Source organism: Ochotona princeps, chromosome X, assembly GCF_030435755.1.
Source record: "Ochotona princeps isolate mOchPri1 chromosome X, mOchPri1.hap1, whole genome shotgun sequence".
Taxonomy (NCBI): Eukaryota; Metazoa; Chordata; class Mammalia; order Lagomorpha; family Ochotonidae; genus Ochotona; species Ochotona princeps.
The window spans coordinates 53,804,212-53,824,043 of NC_080865.1; the positions used below are offsets into that span (position 1 = coordinate 53,804,212).

A 19,832-nucleotide genomic window follows, 5' to 3' on the forward strand; every position below is an offset into this window, starting at 1 on the left:
ATAGGAACTTGGTACATAAAAGAAGGGCTCCAATGAAACTGTCAAACATACCTTGACACCAGGATGCTGAACTTTCTGCCATTGCCTATATTTACAATGTCACGATATATTTAAATAGCAGAACGGTGGACTTGTGGCTGTTGCTGAAGGACTATACCATTATGATAATACAGTGAGAAAACTGTGTGTGAGTATGTATGGGTAGAAGGTGAAATCCCTGTGCCTATGGTGCCATACCAGGGAAAAGAAAAAAATTAAAATGGAATTTTAATTTGCACGGAAATTTTAATTTGCACATTTAAAATATACAGAAACAAGAAAGTTCACAAGAAAAATTCTTAATCATGTTCATCTAACCATCAAATTTGTAAGTCTCTATGTAACATTTTTTAAATACTCAGAAAAGACAGAAATACATTTATTATTTTTGACAAGACTGTCAAAAATGCAATGGGAATCTCAGGCTTGAGATGCTTCCCAAATACTGTTGATGGGTAATGAGCATTTCCATAGAGAAGCTTCAGGATGTCATCAATTTTTTTAAGATTGTCTTAAATCAGGTGCAAGGGCTTCATGCCTACTGTTATCATTATACTCATAGGAATAAAAGATTTACATTTGTACAACCATTATTATCTTACAGGTGAAACATGTATACTTACGGCATTATTGCAGATAGAAGCACTAATGTGACATTTCACTTTAATGCAAGAATAGAAATTAATTAAAGTACAATATTTATGATGGAAGAGTGAGGCCGGTGAAGTTGGGTAGCAGGATCATCCTTTGTCTGCAAGTGCTGGAGTCCCAAATGGGTTCCGGTTTGTGTTCCAGCTGCTCATTCCCTTTATAGTTCTGTTTATGGCCTACAAAATCAGCAGAGGATGACACAAGGCTTTAGGTCTGTGCATCCATTTGGGAGGTCAGGAAGAAACTCCTGGTTCCCAACATGGGATCAGCTCAGCGCTAGCCATTGTAGCCAACTGGGACATAAGCCAGTGGATGGAAGACCTCTCCCCATATGTGTGCCCTTCCCTTTCTGTGAAATATTTTCAAATAAAAAATGAATACATCCTTTAAATACATAAAATTTTTGAAATGGAGAACAAAACTTCACTTTAAGATAGTTCAGAAGTTGTTGTGCCTAAAAATTTCCAATGGAGACATGCGTACTCACAAGGAGAGAAGTTTCATGATCTTTACAGTATAATATAGTAATGTGTATTCTTACTCTCACTTTCCTTTCAGGCTAGAAACACAACATTCTGAAGAAATGAATGTTTGCCGATCTGAGGAGCAGTTCCATGCTGTAAACCACGCACAACGAACTCTTCATAGAATGGAGAACTACTTGAAAGAGAAACAACTTTGTGATGTGCTACTTATTGCAGGACACCTTCGAATCCCAGCCCATCGGTAAGCATTTGTTACGCAGATGAAAAATTGGTGGGTAGGACAATTGTGAATAATGTAGAATTAGCACACTGGTTGGCTTTTATTTTCCTATGTTGACAAAGCATTAGTAAAGATGATCAAATATTCTGTGAAATATTCCAAAGTGTCAAGCTTCGGAAAAAAAAAAAAACATTTTTAGAAAGCACAGCCAAATCTTCTAAAAGGAAAAGTTGCTATTTGACGTTTCTAACACAACTACACTGAATTATGAGATTCTATGCAGAAAGTAGACTTCACCACTGTTTCAAGCTTGCGAATGAATTTTGTGTGTTTCAATAAGATCGTGAATTGATTCAAGATCCTATAAAATACTCTTATTTCCAGGTTGGTTCTCAGTGCAGTGTCTGATTATTTTGCTGCAATGTTTACTAATGATGTTCTTGAAGCTAAACAAGAAGAGATCAAGATGGAAGGAATAGATCCACATGCACTTAACTCCTTGGTGCAATATGCTTACACAGGTAAGTGTCTGCCATGCACAAACACTCCACATGTTTAGCGCACATTAATATTACTCTACAGCTGTGAAAACTGAAGGATAGATCACTGAAGAAATTTTCCTTTAACAAACAGAAAGATGGAGTGATTCACTCTCAGTATTATAAAAAATTAAGATAGATAATATACTACAAAATAGTTTTCCCTGAGGAGAAAGGGATATTTTAATACAACTATAAAAAACATGGTTCTCAGAAATGATGTGGATGTTTTCTGGTTTATTAAAAAAAAGTGGAAGAGGAATTTTCAATTGGACACTTGAGGTTTAATGAATATCTGCCTCTAGAATAATAAAAGTCTTATTTACCTACACTATCAAACAAAGCTAACAGGATGAGTGGATGAGCCTGGGGTCCAAAAAGTATTTTGACATTTTTTCTGTAATGATTGGGAACTTCTGCATGGGTGAGGAATATACTTTTCTTTTATTAGGTAAGTACAAGGCAATTGTGGAAAAGACGTTGTAAAAGGAGAGTGTGTGTGATGGCACCTCTTTTTGGAGTGTTTCATTTAAAAACGAGATTTATTTATTTTTACTTGAAAGAGCAATAGAGAGTTATAGAGAGAAAGAGGGAGAGACAAGCAGAGAGACCTTATATCTGCTGGATCCCTCCTCAAATGACCGCAACAGTTAGAGCTAGACTAGTCTGAAACTGTGAGCCAGGAGCTTCTTCCACATCTCCCATATGGATGCAGGGACCCAAGGTCATGGGCCATTCTCTGCTGCTTTTCCATGCCATTAACAGGGAGCTAGGTTGGAAGTGAAGTAGCTGGGACTTACACTTGTGCCCATGTGGGCTGCTAGTGTGACAGGCAGAGGATTAACCTGATATGCCATCTCAGTGGCCCCAAGTGAAAGAGTTACAGAGAGGAGAGACACAGAAAAAGATCTTCTATCTGCTGGTTTGTTGCCCAGATGGCTGAAATGGTCAGGGCTGGGCCTTGCTGAAGCCAGGAGCCCGGAACATCTTCTCGGTCTCCGAAATAGGTCCAGGGACCTAAGCACTTGGGCTATCCTTCAGTGCTTTTACAGGCACATTATCAGGAAGCTGGCTCCAAAGTAGTGCAGTCAGACACAAACCAGTGCCCATTTAGGATGCCGGCATCACAGGTGGCAGCTTAACCTGATAATGTTGGCCCAACTTAACTTTTAAAGAAGGTATATATGAAAGTTGCTTTTAAAAATTGTTTATATAAAATTGATATATGCCTTATAAAAGTGTTATATATCCCTAGTAGTATTCAAACTACTAGAAGATCATCATTCTGACAAAATAACTTTTAAATTTAACTTTTCTCCACTCCCTTATTTCAACTCCCATCTTCCTTCTAACAAGGCATTACACAGAGAGACAGAAAGAATGATAAAAAAAAAAAACCCTCCTAGGTACACATTAGCAGAAAGATGGAATTGAAAGTGGGGCCAGGATTCAAACCAAGAACTATGACATGGGACTTGGGAATGCCCTCAATTCTATTTTCTTTTAATTTCTGTAGAAATTTTTAAAATGGGAAATGAGATAGAGAATTTTTGAATCACTAGTCTTCTTTTTACTTTTCTTGAATTTTATGGGCTTTATTTTTCCTAGCTAAAACATTTTAATCCTTGGAAAACATCTTTCCCTTCCTAATGAATCTCTTTTGCGAATTATGTGTGGATTAAGAGAACCTAGCCAGATGGCTTGTTTATCTTTTTTTAAATATATGCTTCTTTATTTTGGAGGCCTAGAGAAAGAGTGATTGTTTGCATCTTCTGGTTCACTTTTCATGTCTACACTTTTGGGGATGGGAGTCAGGAAGTTAATCCTGGTGCCATGGATGTCAAGGACCAAATTGCTTGAGATATCATCTGCTACCTCCCAGGGTTCACAGGAAGCTGGTTTCCTCAACTAGAGCCAGAATTGAAACTCAGACACTCAAATAAGGAATTTACACATTGGTCCCAAAGACTATCTTAACTGCTAGGCAGGGTGACCACCCCTTTTATTCTTTCATTAGATCAACCTTGTGCCCAGCTATTAACAGCCTTTGTTAAGCTTTTGTACATTGGAATAGTCATAATATACAAATATTTTCACAATGTATGCCAGACCTTTATAATTTAAAGGTCTGTGATTCAGTTTTCCTCTTAATAGCCAGGCAAAATGTTAATATTTGTAGCAGATGAATCCTTATATGTAAATACGAGTAGAGTTCATACTTCTCTGGTTCTTGTGAGCTGAAAGAAGCACTATCCTGTCACAATCTAGTGCAAGAAGCAGCTCAACAAATTCTGCAGATGGACCGCATTACTTTAGGATATATTCTACAGGTTGAGCTAAGTGGAGACTATCAGCTAAAGTGTATTGTTTTCCTTATGCATATGCAATCATATGAGACAGATATGAAAGTATTTTAGAAGTAAAAATTTTGAATAATCTGTAGCTTAAAATTACTATTTGAAGTATTATCTATAAATTATGTACAAGTTGACTAAAGCATTAAGTATAGACCAGCTTGGATTTTTTTATTTCTTTATTTTTGACAATCTTTACATGGTTAGTTAGGGCACAAAGGTTCAAGGACTACAGGAAAGTGGGAAAGACTATTATTCCGGCTTAGTGTTTTAATAACAAATTCTTAATTTACTTTGTAATCACAGGCTTAATACACCACTAGCCAGGATGTTGAGCAAGAAAAGAATGGAAGGAACACTGTGCTGCTAAAAATAATATTCAAATCATGTCAATTTCCTTCTTATACTTCTTTGTATTCTATATTAATATCCATATGTCACAGAAAAGACATATTTGTCTTTTTAGCACTAGCTTATTTCACTATGTGTAATGGTCTCTAGTTAAATCCATTATGTTGCAAAATACTTCATTTTTTTTAAATGAGTGTTATTCCACCATGCGTATATATACTATATACCACATTTTCTTTATCCAGTCATCGGTTCACAGGGATCTGGGCTGATTCAATATTCAAAAGAGAATTCTTTATTTGAAAGCAGAGTTGGAGAGAGAAATTGTCCATGCACTATTTCATTTCTCAAATGGCAACAAGGACCAAGACCAGGCCAGGCTAAGACCGGGAGCCAAGAACTCTCCATCCATTTCTGACATGTGAGAGGCAGGGATCCAATCACTTATGCCATCTTCCTGTGCTTTCCCAGATGCGTTAGCAGGAGGCTGTATCAGGAGCGAAGGAGCCAGGGCTCAAACCAGCACTCATATGGGATGCCAGCAACACAGGTGGCAGCTTAACCACCTTGGTCACAAGGCCAGAATCAGAGCTCTATCTTGTAAAAAATAACTTACAATGTTTATTATAAATCAGCAATAACACTTGCCCCCAAATGATACAAGTATACCAACATAAAGAGATGACAAACTACTTTTGAACTCATGTTTATAAACTCATTACAGACAGTTTAAAGAGAATGTGTTCTTTTATACCAAAGAAAATGAATATGTAAACAATTCATCTGTAAACTCTTTGCAGCCTTTTTTTTTCTTTGTAAAACAAAGCCAGAGGTGAATTCCAGGCATAATATTTGAGCAGAGACATCTTTATTGGATAATAAGTATAGATAAAAAATGGAGATGCAAGAAAACTGTTCTTCTTACCAAAATAATAGACCTATAATAATAGACCCATAATCACATATATGCTAGAACATTTGATTATATATGCCAGAACATTTGATTCAATACAAATGACAGTTACCTGTAGGGCCAATTGTATCATTGTTGCACAATGTAAAACAATGTTCCATGAGTAATAAACTATTTTTCTACCTTTATTTAAAAAGCACTGCCAACTAAAAAATTATCTATCTAAAGAATACAATGTGATTTTCTTTTATACATACACATTATGAAATGGTTGATATAAGATCTGAATGTTGGCCAACCAAAGTTGATAATGAAATTATTGCTTACCTTGCAATGATGGTATTTATTTCTCATTTGTTGTAGTTAATTTTGATAATCCAGACAGCTACCAACAGTCAGTGTATTAATATTTACTCAAATATTTATTTGTGCCTATAAACCTCAACACAAGTTCTCAAAATTGCTACTGTTCACTAAAAAAGCAGAGATTTGCCATAAAGAGAACTTCTAGAAGTCAATCAACTGTCATGTGTGTCTTATTTTATGGGACGTATGCTCATTCTTTACTTTTTGAATCATCTAGGTGTGCTGCAATTGAAAGAAGATACCATTGAAAGTTTGCTGGCTGCAGCTTGCCTCCTACAGCTGACTCAAGTCATTGAGGTCTGCTCCAATTTCCTCATAAAGCAGCTCCATCCTTCAAACTGCTTAGGGATTCGATCATTTGGAGATGCCCAGGGCTGTACTGAGCTCCTGAACGTGGCACATAAGTACACCATGGTAAAAAAAATTAATTACTTCAAATTAACTTGTGCTAAAATGTCAATATTGTAAAAAAATGTAGACAATAGACATTTATGAAACTTGAAGGTGACTAGCACATCATATGTGTTACAGAAACAAATTTGTGTTGTTAAGCTGTACAAAAGCATATTTTCAGGCTTTGAATAAAAAAGATTGAATTAAATCTCAAAACTTGGGGAAATGAAAACACTATTCAAAATTGTGCATATGTGTATTTGAAACAAAATCTATACTATTAGCAAATGTTCATTACCTGGTGTTTTTGCAAAATCAGAACTATAGTTTCTAAACTGCAGAATTGCTTTAGAATTCAAATTTCAAAAATAAACAATTTTTTTCTAATGAAAATGAGATGTCCAATAAGAAAACTGTTTATTGAATGATCTTTTTAATGACTTAGTAAAAACTTGTGTTTTGGTTTAAAAAAATAGTTGAGCACCTTGTGCAGTATGCTAGTGGCTAAAGTCCTCCCATATGGACACCAGTTCTAATCTCAGTGGTTCCATTTCCCATCCAGCTCCCTGCTTGTGGCCTGGGAAAGCAGTCAAGGACGGCCCAAAGCCTTGGGACCCTGCACTTGTGTGGGAGACCTGGAAAAGGCTTCTGATTGGCGCAGCTCTGGGCATTGTTGCCACTTGCGGAGTGAATCAGTGGAGAGAACATCTTCCTCTCTGTATATCTGACTTTCCAACAAAAATAAATAAATCTTTCAAAAAATTTTTGAAGCTCAATCATTTAAGCCAAATTAATAAAATCATTCTTAATTCCAATAGTAGTTATAATAAGGCAAATGAGCATGTTAATGTGTGATAATTATTTAAAAGCCAAATAGGATAGTCAGCTTTAGTCATATGATAATTGCATGAAAGATAAACTGTTGTGAAGCAAGAAAAATTAGAAGATTTTTAAAAAGATTTATTTTTATTGCAAAATCAGATATATATGTGTATATGTATATATATATATATATATATATATATATATATATACACAGAGAGACAGAGAGAGAGAGAGAGAGAGAGAGAGAAGAGACAGAGAAATATCTTCTGTCTGATGATTCACTCCCCAAGTGACTGCAATGACCAGTGCTGAGCCGATCTGAAGCCAGGAGCCAGGAGCTTCATCCAGGTCTCCCACACACGTACAGTGTCCCAAGGCTTTTGGGCCGTCCTTGACTGCTTTCCCAGGCCACAAGCAGGGAGCTGAATGGGAAGTGGAGTTGCCGGGATTAGAACCTGCATCCCAATGGGATCCCAGCGCATTCAAGGCAAGGACTTCAGCCGCTCGGCCATGGCGCTGGGCCTGGACAGAAGATATTAAAAAGCTTCCCTGATGTAAAAAAGAAGACAATGAGAGACAAAAGAAATGGAACAGTCTGTGAAATCCAATCATAAGATAAATATCTCATGCAAAGGATAATTGGCCCCATTACTTCAAAATTTTTTAAACAAAAGGTAATAGCATGTAAGTGAGCAATGGAGAGTCACACGTAAGGATAAGTAAAGCAGCACTGTAGTAGTATTTTTAGGATAGATGTTTATAAATAATGCTTCAAATTTCTAAAATTGAATTATGTAAAAAGTTCTTATAAATCTTTTTCCCTCTGCCCACTCTGAGTCATTGTTTAAAATTTGAAGTTTCAAAGATACTCTTAAAACAATACCATTATGCAAAGAATCACATTATAATGGTTGGCATCTTAAAATATGTCATTTAATTATGCTATTTATAGCCCTGTGTCCTAAATACAGATGCCACATAATCTGAAAGAACAGCCGTTCTGTAGTTCAAAGGTTAGTTCTACCACAAAAGCCAAACATGAAAATTTCCTGTTAAATTACTTAAATTCTTGAACTAAGTATTAACAGTTTCCTGTCTGGTATCTTACTCTTGCACACAAAATGCATTCTGATAAACAGGTTGAATTATTTGTGTCGCTCAAAATGAACTCGTCTTCCCTTTCCTATTATGTGACCCAAACTGAGTGTTAAAACAGGATGTGTATAAAATGCAGGGCTATGGTCTTCCTTAATCCTCCTTCCTTGGTTATTTTAGTATCTATTGTGAATACAGTAAAATAGGTAACAGTCTTGCTATAATGACACTGTGGCAATACTGTACTGGCAGTCTAAAAGTGTGAATAACACTAATGTCTAAGAAGACAAAGGCCCTTCATAGAGTTGATCGAAATCTGTATGGCTAAAAATTATGCATGGATTTCAAAACCTTTAGCACTAATGGAAGCTTAACCTTTAATCCCTTTTTCTGTTAAGTTTTGGAAGTGCCCTCAAAGTGTCAAACAATTTTTGAATTGGATTATAATCATATTGCAGTTTGAGTAAAACAGATTGCCCTCCCTAATCTCGGTGAACCTGATCGAGAAGCACCCTCCCAGAAACACTCAGAATAATGGTTGACCAAATGTCGGGACACTGCATAACCCAGTCAGGCTAACACATAAAATTCATCACATCAATCATGTAAATAGCTATCTGCTTGGATGAAACCTTCCACCAGGATGTTCTCCTTGTTTACTGAATTTTGAAACAATTTAGATGTAGATTTGGAAAACAAATAGTGAGGAAAGGACGCAAAGGAAGGTTCATGGAAAGGTGTATAGGAAAGTGTTTATGTTCAGATTAGAGGCCAAAAAATGCCAAAATCAAAGTAAGGTTAATGTTTAAATGTTTCTCTACAGTACTATATGCTGGATGGCCATATCAGATACTTTTTGCTCTTCACTCTCATCTATTGTCCAATAATTTTCATTGCTGTCTCATCAGATAGTAATTCTAATGTCATAAAAAAATGTGTCAGAAAATGTAGTTTCCAGTTACATCTGAGTATGGGCGTGATATAACTAATTTTAATAATTTCTTAACCTTCTAAAATGCATACTTAAGTATGAAAGACAATATTATTCCCAGTGATCTTTGAATAGGACATGTGCATTGAGATAATTTCTCTACCTTTCATTGGTAAATACACAAAAAAGAGAATGAAATATAAGTTATCCAAAATATTAGTGCAGTTTCAGAATCTATATGTAATTGCAGCGATAGGTAATTGTAAGTTGTATATTAACCCTATCAGGAAAACATTTATTGTGAAAACAAATTGCAACAATTGAACTAAATGTCAGAGACTTCTAGGTAAACACTTTGCCACTAAATTGTATAATAGATCAAACAGCTCTTTTCATCTACTTTTTCTTGGAGCAGTTGTACTTCTCATAAGTCTACAGTGCTGCCGACTTAATTTGAAATAATTTGGTAAAGTTGACATGCTGTGCAAGTACATAATAATAGTAGACGTAGTAATGGTATTAGCATTATATTTTCAGAGGATTCTTAGCCATAGACTGCTGCAATAAGAATAGCAGTTTTATCTTAGTTGTTTGTCTTAATTCCAGAAGGATTGTTTGTCTAAATAGGCAAGTTAGTTTGGACCTCAGGACATTAGAGTTTAATTACTGATATGTGTATCAACTCTGGTGATTGCTATGTGGATAATTTCACTATTAGCCTAACTCAATTCTACAATGACTAAGTCAAGAGCAGAGCAGAAGGAGTGATTTGATTTTTCCAGAGGCCTCAATAAATCAGAGGCTGTCTTAAATGACTCCAAGAATATCTGATTATTATACAACATTAATGTGTAGTAAACATGATTATCTCCATCTCTGAAGTATATTTTGTGCACGTAGAAGAGGAGATATTCACTGTGAAAACTTACAGAAATGATCATTATGTTGTCAAACAAGAGTATATAACATTTATATACTGGAAAATATGTGGTATTTAAGAAAAAATTACAGCTTTTTGAAATTTGATGCTTGAAAAAATAAAATATAATGATGAAAGTGAGAATTGAAATATATAAAATGTAAATTCAGGTATGGTCTCTTCTGAAGAAACACTCCATAGAAATCCCTTTTCTATACTGAATTTGTAAATTGTGATCCATTGTAAAAGGATCTGTTTCCCTTTGTCAATAGATGAGTGTTTTCTCTAAGAGTTATTCAACAATCTCTTTTGCTCCTCTCAAAGAATTCAGTCTGATGTCTCTTTAAATGCATGGCCAGAAGCAATTCACCCAGGCCTCCAAGATAGACACCACTTTCCAAAATTCCATATGTTTTTTTAGGGGTTTGGCTAAATACCAACAGTATGGTCAGCTCTGGTTGCCTAGCTATTGTCCCACACAGCAGCAGAGAAGAAAAAGCACTGTGTGGGGTGAAACATTCTGCTCAGGCGGCCTATGAAAGAGTTAAGTGTTTTCCTTATGCCAGAGAAAGAATTCCCAGTGGAAGTATTTAATCCTTCAACTTCAGAAGGCTTCCCGTTCTCCTGTGTGGAATAACACATACTATAAATAGATAAATATGTCTTTCTGCTATTTTCTGATGTTTCAGTGAAATGTTTTAATATGCTTACTTTGTTAAGAAGGTTCTAAAGTATAAACCTGGACTGCATTTCCTTCCTTTCCTAGGAACACTTCATCGAGGTAATAAAGAACCAGGAATTCCTTCTACTTCCAGCCACTGAAATTTTGAAACTTCTGTGTAGTGATGACATTAATGTGCCCGACGAGGAAACCATCTTCCATGCTCTGATGCAGTGGGTAGGACATGATGCTCAAACTAGGCAAGGAGACCTGGCAATGCTGCTTTCCCACATCCGACTGCCATTACTTCCACCACAGGTATGGAAATGTACCCAGGTAATAGAGTTTTAAACCACCTTGCTTAGTTAATCAGAGAGTGTTTCTGGTCATTGAAATGTTCAGTGGTTGCTTAGCAGAAGGGTCTGTCCAACCTTAAATTAGAGGCATTAGTAATGGAGAGACAGGAAATGTGGACTAGAAAATAATTGCAAATGATCCCTAAGTTTTGCTCTTTCATTAAAGTACTTTTCACAAACAGGCAAAATGACTAAGCCAACTCTTTTTCTTCCGAGCCCATTTTCTGGGCCAGGTGTTAATAAGTACTTGAGCCTTCCTAAGGAAACTTACAAAGGAGTGATATCCTGGATAATACCTGCTACCGTGAGTAATTGTCGGCTGTTATTGAAATCATGTTGTACTTTTCAAATGCACCAGAGTAGCACTGTAATGGCAGCCTCCTGCTGCATTCTAAACTGTTGAATTATGGCAAAGATGATTTTCAAAAAATGTCTGGGATAAGATACAAGTTTGACTCACCTCAAGTTAAATTTTAGGATCTGAAGTTTATAAGTGCTATGTAGTTTTGCTGTATCATTACACCATTGGTGATAACCACAATGTTTTCCCTCTAGTAAATTAATGAATAGTAGATCTAATTTACACTATATATTTACATATACATATAAATATGTTGAACATATGTATTCCAGATTTATTTAGTCTGTACTAAATTTTCAAGTCTCACGTAGTTTAAACAGAAAGACTTTACACACACTGGATCAATAGTTTTATAACTATTAAAATTAATACATTTTCAGCTAAAATACTAATTAAATGTTAATTCTTAAAATAGATTACTGATTTGCTTATGATTTTCAACATATATGTGTTTTTCTGACTTTTAGCAGTTAATTAAATTCCATAGATTTATATACTTAAGAGTCAATACCATGCATTACTGGCAGATCTTAAAAGCATTCCAAAGAAGGCTCCTTAGTATTAGGTATATATACATATTCGCTATAGTCATATTTCACTGTTTAATTGATTCCCTAATCATTACATAGTGCCATTCTTAGTATCTTTTTACAGTTTTTGTATTAAAGTCTGTTTTGTCTTATGTTAGGATGGCTATATTTGCTCATTTTTGCTCTCAATTAGCATGGAATATCTTTTTCTATCATTCCATTTCCAGTCTGTACGTAGCTTTGTCAGTGAGTTGTGTTTCTTGGAGGCAACAAATATATGGGTCTTGTTTTTTAATACACTAAATCTGTATCTTTTAATAAGAGAATTTGATTGGGTCCTGCAATTTTTCATAAATATTCCTATTGTGTGCTTTGTTTTTCCTTTGTTCTTATTAGGAAATTTTCTGCCTTAAAGTTTTTAATGTGATAACTATCTTTCTCTGTTTCTGTGTGTAGTACACCCTTAAGTATCATTTGTGAAGCTGAATGAGTAGTGAGAAATTCTTCCAATTTCCATTTGTTTTGAAAGGCCTTTACTTCACCCTGATATATGAGAGCTTTGCTTGGTACAGTATTCTGGGTTGACCATTTTTTTCTTTTAGCATTTGGACTATGCCTCCCCATTTTCTCCTAGCCTATAGGGTTTCTGGTGAGACATCAACTGTCAGTCTAATTGGAGATCCTTTGAAGGTAATCTTGTATATATTGTAGAGTCTTTTCTTTATACTTTACTTTTGAAAGTTTGTAATGTGTTGTGAAGATTATTTCTGATCATGTCACTTGGTTCTATGTGTTTTCTCTATTGGGATGTTGCTATCTTTCTCAAAGTTAGGAATGTTATCTGCTATTTTTTGGTTGAATAGATCTTCTAGCCCATTTTCTCATTCCATACATTTGGGGATGCCTAAGACAGTATGTTAGGTCATTTCATACTATCCCATAAATATCAGCACACTATTTTTAGTTTTTCTAATTGTCTTCCTTTTTTTGTCTGAGTAGGATATTTACAAAAATTATTCTTCTAGCTCAGATACTGTTTTTTCTGCCTCATCAAGTTTGTTTTTTTGAGATTTTCCACTATATTTTGTATTTGGCATATTTAATTCTTCATTTTTAATATTTTGATTTTTGTTCAATATCACAATATATGTAAATTTTTGTATTATCTATTGGTTTATTTATCTCATTTGTTTCTGTGTGCTTTTAGTAATCCTATGATTTTTTTCCATTCATTTTCAGCCATTTTGTCAGTCTATTTATCTTCACTTCAAATATTAAAGAGTTGATGTGTTCCCCTGGGGAAATCATATTGTCTTCCTTGTTCATGTCTCTTGTATTTCAATTTATCTTTAGGCATTTATGCAAACAATTGTTGATTTTATCCTCTAGTGGCTTTTATTTTTAAATATACCTCTGTTAAAGAAAAAAGAAAGAAATATACCTCTATGGTGTAGTGTAGTGTTTGTTTTTACAGTGGATATCTAGAAGAATGTGCTGGGTACGGCCTGGGAATGCTGAGCAGTTTTTTGAGCGTGGGGAAAGATGAGGGTGACATCCAAGTAAGGGTGTGTTAGTTCTCTGGTTTCAGAACAGGTGGATAAATCACATCAGTTGCTTGATCACAATCATGCCTCCTCTGTGCCATAGAGATCGATGCCAGAAGTTAGCCCAAAGTGGCTGCACAGTCCACCCTCCCAGGCACATGAGCCACACAAATGATTTGCCTGATTCTCAGTGTCACCTTGGAATCCTTTGCAATGACCCATTCCAGGAACTAGGTGGACTCTGAGCCTCTGAAACCTGACAAAACATTTGTGCAGAGACCCAGCTATACACTAAGGCCTGTTGTGCTGTCACAGAATTCCCATAGTCAAAGCATGTGGGGCTCTAACAGTCATTGTGAGCAGGACATTATCACTCAGAACCTTGTGAGTCTGCCCCATCCATGGAGAGCCAAGCTTTCCCAAAGCCAGCTGCCTGTAACTGGTCCATCTTGGTAGTTTGAGTCCAGGTGCCCAGGACATGTGAGAGGATGGGAGTGCTTTATAAGCCTACCTTTCAGTATAGATTCAGACACTGTGAGGACTGTGGATTCGTCACCTTGAATAAAATCTAGTTGAACATTTTATGCAAGCTACAATAGCTTCTACTCACGTTATCAACATTGCACTGCACTTCCTCCATATGGTCTCTAGGTGGCCTGAGTGGAAGAGATGGAAAAAAAAAAAGCAATGTTGTCTCTCTTCCCAGGATTAGGGTGGACACCCCAGCTAGCAGTTCAGGCTGGACTCAAGGTCACTGAAGTCTACCATTGCAGCTATCCTTCAGGCAGCACCTCCAATGACACAGGCTGCCACTGACCCAGCTCACCTCACTCCAAGAAGGCTTTTTATTCAGCCACTGGCAGGAGTCACTGGCGTCCCCACTCATTGCTGTGTGTTGGTACTGTCCAGGCAGTTCCATGGCACTTCTCTTGTTTAGTATTTCTACTGCAAACCTCTGTCCAGCTCTCCCCTGAGAATACACATCCTCTGCTTTTCTTCTGTTATCATCCTATGATCAAAATCAGCATGTCTCCCCTACTCAGCCGTATTGGATCCTCTCTTTTACTGTAATGAAAGGAATTTCCAGCCCAATTACCAAACCAGTGGTATGTTGGCATCTCACATGGAGCTTCCTTTCTGCCTGGAATGTGAATTGTGTGAGCTTTTCATGAAAATTGCTGTGTTTTGCAAGTGTAATCTTTTCAGAGCAAATGTACCTTAAGCCAATATTTCAGAAATGAAATCAATGAAGAGAGTAGGGGTGAATCTGTAGTGAATATTTTAGAAAAAGTTATGTAGTTTAACTTTAAAATATGTTTCTAACAGCCTATGCACTAAGGTAATGACTTACCTTAGTGTAAGTTCGTCAGGCAAGTCAAAATAGTGATTTAACTGAGATGACAGGTGGAGTGGGAACAAAGATGGAGTAAGAGTAAGCCAGTGCACAACAGGGAAGTTTGGAGCCATTTTAAGCAAGTGAAATTAGCGCTTACATCCCAATCAGCTGCTTGCTATTCTTCTCAAGGGCCAATCATAAAGTGGACCCAGCATTTCAAGGGAACCAATCTGACTCTCAAAAACATTCCTAAACATATTCTTATCTTCAGCTCATCCCAGGAAAAATGCTTTTCTTAGATTTTATCATTTCAGTTACAATGCTATTGTCTGCCAGATAATGATAGTAAAAGAGCACTTTTGCTGCTATCTTAGCCAGTTACAAGTACATACACATTAATTCTATTTTTAAAGATGTATTACATAATATTGTACAAGTGATTTCATGATAAAGATGCAGTTCCACATAGGTGATATTGTTTTAAATATGTATGTTTGCATGACTACAGCCACTACCTCCAACATACTTCCTCAAAGGTGGCAGCTTGCAGCAGCTCCACATAGTATGCTGAAAGGTGCTTACTGTGTGCAGACACAGTCATTCCATGCGATTGTTTTCCATAACATTTTTGTGGATGCTTGCACATTACTTCAAATTACATATGTACATCTTTGAATGATGAATAATGTGGTGAATGAACATGCATAGATCATTAGTAACACACAGGCTTTTGCTCATTATAATACAATAAGTGAAAAATACAAATTCTAATGTAAAATCTTAAATAATCAAACTTCCGTATTTCAGTTAGGTCCAATTTTCTCCAGACTTTAACAATATGTTCTTTTTAATGGTGATCTCTTAACTCACATGCCATTCATCATTTCTTTTCAGTTGCTGGCAGATCTCGAAAACAGTTCCATGTTTAGTGGTGATCTAGAGTGTCAGAAACTCCTGATGGAAGCAATGAAATATCATCTCTTACCTGAGCGGAGACCTATGATGCAAAGCCCTCGGACAAAACCTAGAAAATCAACTGTGGGGGCCCTTTATGCTGTGGGAGGCATGGGTGCTCTGAAAGGTAAAAGAAACAAACTAATTAATTTAGAAAGTATCTTTATTCAAAATAGGAAAGATACCTTGAACTCTTTCTTAACTGATAGAGTTGTATTAAAACCATGTTAAATGAGTGCATTTTTAATTTCCATAAATAGTATGCTCTAGGACATTTTCTGACCTCAGTATGTTTTTATTCATTTTATGGGACATAATCCTTTAATTTGTACTACACAAACACTTAATAGGCCCTTTTGTTTCATGTAAGCAATTTTAAATCTCAACATTTGTTCTGCAATATTAACTCTTTTCAAGAGCTATTTATTTAGAGTTTTTCATAAAAGGAAACAAATGAGGCGGTCCAAATGTGTTTTTGACTGAAGCAGAACGCTCTGTAACTTGCTATTAGTTTCCTACTTGATATTTAAACACCAGTCACAGTGATTCTTAAAGTGTTGCTAACAAGATCACCAATTCAAATTTGGGATATAATTACATTTTTTAAGCTAAGAATGAGTCAAATGGAATAGAGAATGGTCTTTTAAGCATCATCTCTCAACTGAACTCTTAGGATATTTTTTCTATAGTTCTATCTCATTACACTTGATTTCTTACATTGTTTCTAAAACAAGGAGGCACGAATTTTATAATTAGGAATTTGTCATATAGAAAGCAAAGCTGACATAAAGATAAATGTACAAGTTCAAGGATTTTGAATTTAAATGTAAGTATAAGTGAGTGTGATTCATTAATTACTTTAATTACAAATATACTGATATGAAACTTAATGAGAGAAGAAGAGTGTGTAGTACATGGTACTACTACATAATTTTTATTTTACAAATTTAGAACTACTATGAAATAAAATATTTAAAAGACAGTAAATGCGCAGGTTAATTATACACAGAAATTTCATTAATTGCCTTACAGAAAATCATATGAAAATCAAAGTTTTATACTAATGGAGACCTATTTCTTTTAATATATAAATGGAATTTAAAGAATATATAGGAATGATACTAATTAATCATACATCTTATCTCATTCTATTTTCTGTTGCTATAACAAACTAGGTGACACTTGACAATTGGTAGATATCTTTTTAAGATTTATTCATTTTTATTGGAAAGGCAGATTTACAGAGAGAAGGACTGACAGAAAGATTTTCCAACCAATGGTTCACTCTTCAAATGGTCACAATGACCACAGATGAGCTGATCAGAAGCCAGGAGCCAGGAGCTTCATCCAGGTCTCCCATGTGAATGCAAGGGCCCAAATTTTTGGGCTGTCCTGGACTACTTTCCTAGGCCACAAGCAGGGAGCTAGAAGGGAAGTGGAGCAGCCAGGACACAAACTGGCTCCCAGATGAGATGCTGGCATGTGCAGTTGGAGGATTAGTTAATTGAACTATCACATATGCTGCTTTTTCCTTAGTGTCACTATTAAAAAGGAAATAAAAATAGTCACAAAATTAATTTCCTCCTCTTTAATGATCTTCCAATCATTTGCAAAATCAAAATACACTTAGGACTAAAAAGACCAATGAATAACATATTAAAGTAAGCAGGAATAAGAAAAATATTGAGCAAAACAAAGAGAATAATGTTTACCAAAATAGTATTACATTGAAAAAGTATACCTCTTCATAGTCTTTCACAAAACCACAGCTAAAAATTCCCACATGCATGCCTTTTCTCATGTGTATTGTTTCAGTTTTTTTTAAGATTCGTTTTGAACTTTTGTATTTTGATGTCTAGAAAATACAGTACTTCCTCAGACTTTAATTTCCTCTCTACTCATACAATAAGGTCAGCTCTTGGTGTTAAATATAGACATCACACAAATGGCTGGAGTAAGCTATAACTCCTACAATGTATCAAAAATAATCATCAGAAGCTTGTAAGTATGATCAAAATCAAAATTTAAAAGTGGTCAAATGATAAATTTTGGATGTTTTGCACATATAAACTAGAAACTATTAAAAACAACTATTTTTGAAAGGCAGTATATCAGGCAAGGCTGTAAAAGCTAATTTGAAGCATTTATAAATAAGTCTGTTCAAAACTACTATGTGCACAACTCTGCACTTAGTGCTCCAACAATTCAGCAGTTCGGTGGCTTTTGTTCCGTGTTGAACAGATGATAAGTGGGTATTAAATAAGAGTTTAGAAGTGCACAATATGTGCAACACATCAAAGCTGAAAATCAGTATTTAAAAAAAAAAACTTCTAAAATAGTTTATCAAGGACCATAACATTAATGCACCAAATATTTCTGAAGAAAAGCAAGCAGAGAACTAGAAGATAGGCTTGTGAATATTTTTAGCAAAAACACATCCTAAATGTTTGATAATTGCAGTTATCCTACTTGGACATTAGCAGTGTGTACATGTGTCAAAACTTCACATGCTACTCCATGTGGATGTCCAACTTCTGTGTTGTTCTTAAATTTCTGGATAAAAATAAAAGCATAGAAATGCAAATATCCGCTTCAGATTTTGCCACCAGTCATAGACCTGTGATAGTAAACCAGCCAAAGAATTTGCATTTGCATTAGTTGAAGTTTTGGTGGGGGTGGGCAGAGGGCCCTGAAAAAAATCAAAAATCAAGATTTTTATAGTCATAAATGCTTGTGGTGGCAAATGAAGAAATGCATGATAATTCTCCCCTGTATCACTATAATGATGAGAAAATCTGGCATGAAGCAGATTTCTATATCTTGCAGTATAAACCTAAATATGGCTGATTAGTATGACTTGGTATCATTTCCTGACTAATTACTTCACCATTAGTATTTCTATAATTTCAATAATGAGTTTGGTGTAACTTTCATTTACTGACATAAACTCGTTCTTTGGTGAATCCCACTAACAAAGAGAAGTCAAAATTAAAATCAATAGCAGTATGAAGACAGAATTGGAGAGACAGGCAGATGTTCACAGAGATATGTGGATGCAAAGGGAATGAATAGACATGAGTTTGTAAACGTTCCTTTCTTTTTTTCTTTTTTTTTTTTTAATTATTTTTTAACAATCTTACTTAGTTGATTAGGGTACAAAGGGTCAAGGGCTGCAGGGTGGAAGTAGGTAATACCATTGTTTCCACACTAATATTATCATTTTTCCCTGTATCTGGGGAGTAACAAAGAGGAAAGCCCCACCCAACCTCCCACCCATCCCAGATCCCCAATGGGAGGCGAGCTCCAAAGGTCCTGCTCAAACGGTTTGCTAGTACAGACTCCAAAACCGTCCGTCACACCAATCAGCTTATGCTTATGCTGGTTGTTGCGATTGCCAGGTCTGTTCTGTTTCCAGCCCTGTATTCCTTGTGAATCAATGGGTGTTGTAGTCCAGCTCGATCCTACCTACCCACTTCATACTCGGTCCTCATGCAAACCAGTAGGAACTGCAGCCTAGTTGGGGCGACTCCCCATAACATCCACCAGTTCTGCCCCCTACCCTGGTTCCCATGCTTGCCAGTATGTACCGCAGGCTTATCCAGTCTGTCCCACCTCCCATTTAGCTCTCACACATGTCAATGGGCATTGAAGCCTAGTTCAACCCAACCAACCTACTATCCAACCCATACACCCACTGGCAGGTGCCCCTTCCTGGTTTTCGTGCTGTCCAGTGAGAGTGGTAACCCCGAGAGAGGTGACTACTATTTCCCTTCTAGGCCATACCCACTCCCAGCTTATGCACTCTCCATGTGGTTCTGGCATTTGACTTGACAGAATTGGCTCCCAGTGCCAGCCTCTGCCAGCTAATGCTGCAGCCAAGCCCAACCAACCCTTACCCTCTCTAATTTTTGCTTGCACCAGTCGGAACAGTCAGCTCACCGTGGCCCTTCCCTTATCTAGCTCTCATGAGGCCCACAGGTGTTATAGCCCTGCCTAGTCTGATCTGCCC

The 19,832-nt window shown here is 36.2% G+C and overlaps 1 protein-coding gene across 1 annotated transcript in view; it reads left to right on the forward strand.

The window, feature by feature from the left end:
• The window catches only part of KLHL4 (kelch like family member 4), a 93,188-nt gene that overhangs the window by 52,933 nt on the left and 20,423 nt on the right, over positions 1–19,832 (forward strand). The window contains exons 2-6 of the mRNA XM_004592825.4: positions 1,249–1,416; positions 1,780–1,916; positions 6,136–6,332; positions 10,848–11,060; positions 15,764–15,950. Coding sequence (XP_004592882.1) covers positions 1,249–1,416; positions 1,780–1,916; positions 6,136–6,332; positions 10,848–11,060; positions 15,764–15,950 — 902 coding nt within the window. The remainder of the gene's footprint in view (positions 1–1,248; positions 1,417–1,779; positions 1,917–6,135; positions 6,333–10,847; positions 11,061–15,763; positions 15,951–19,832) is intronic.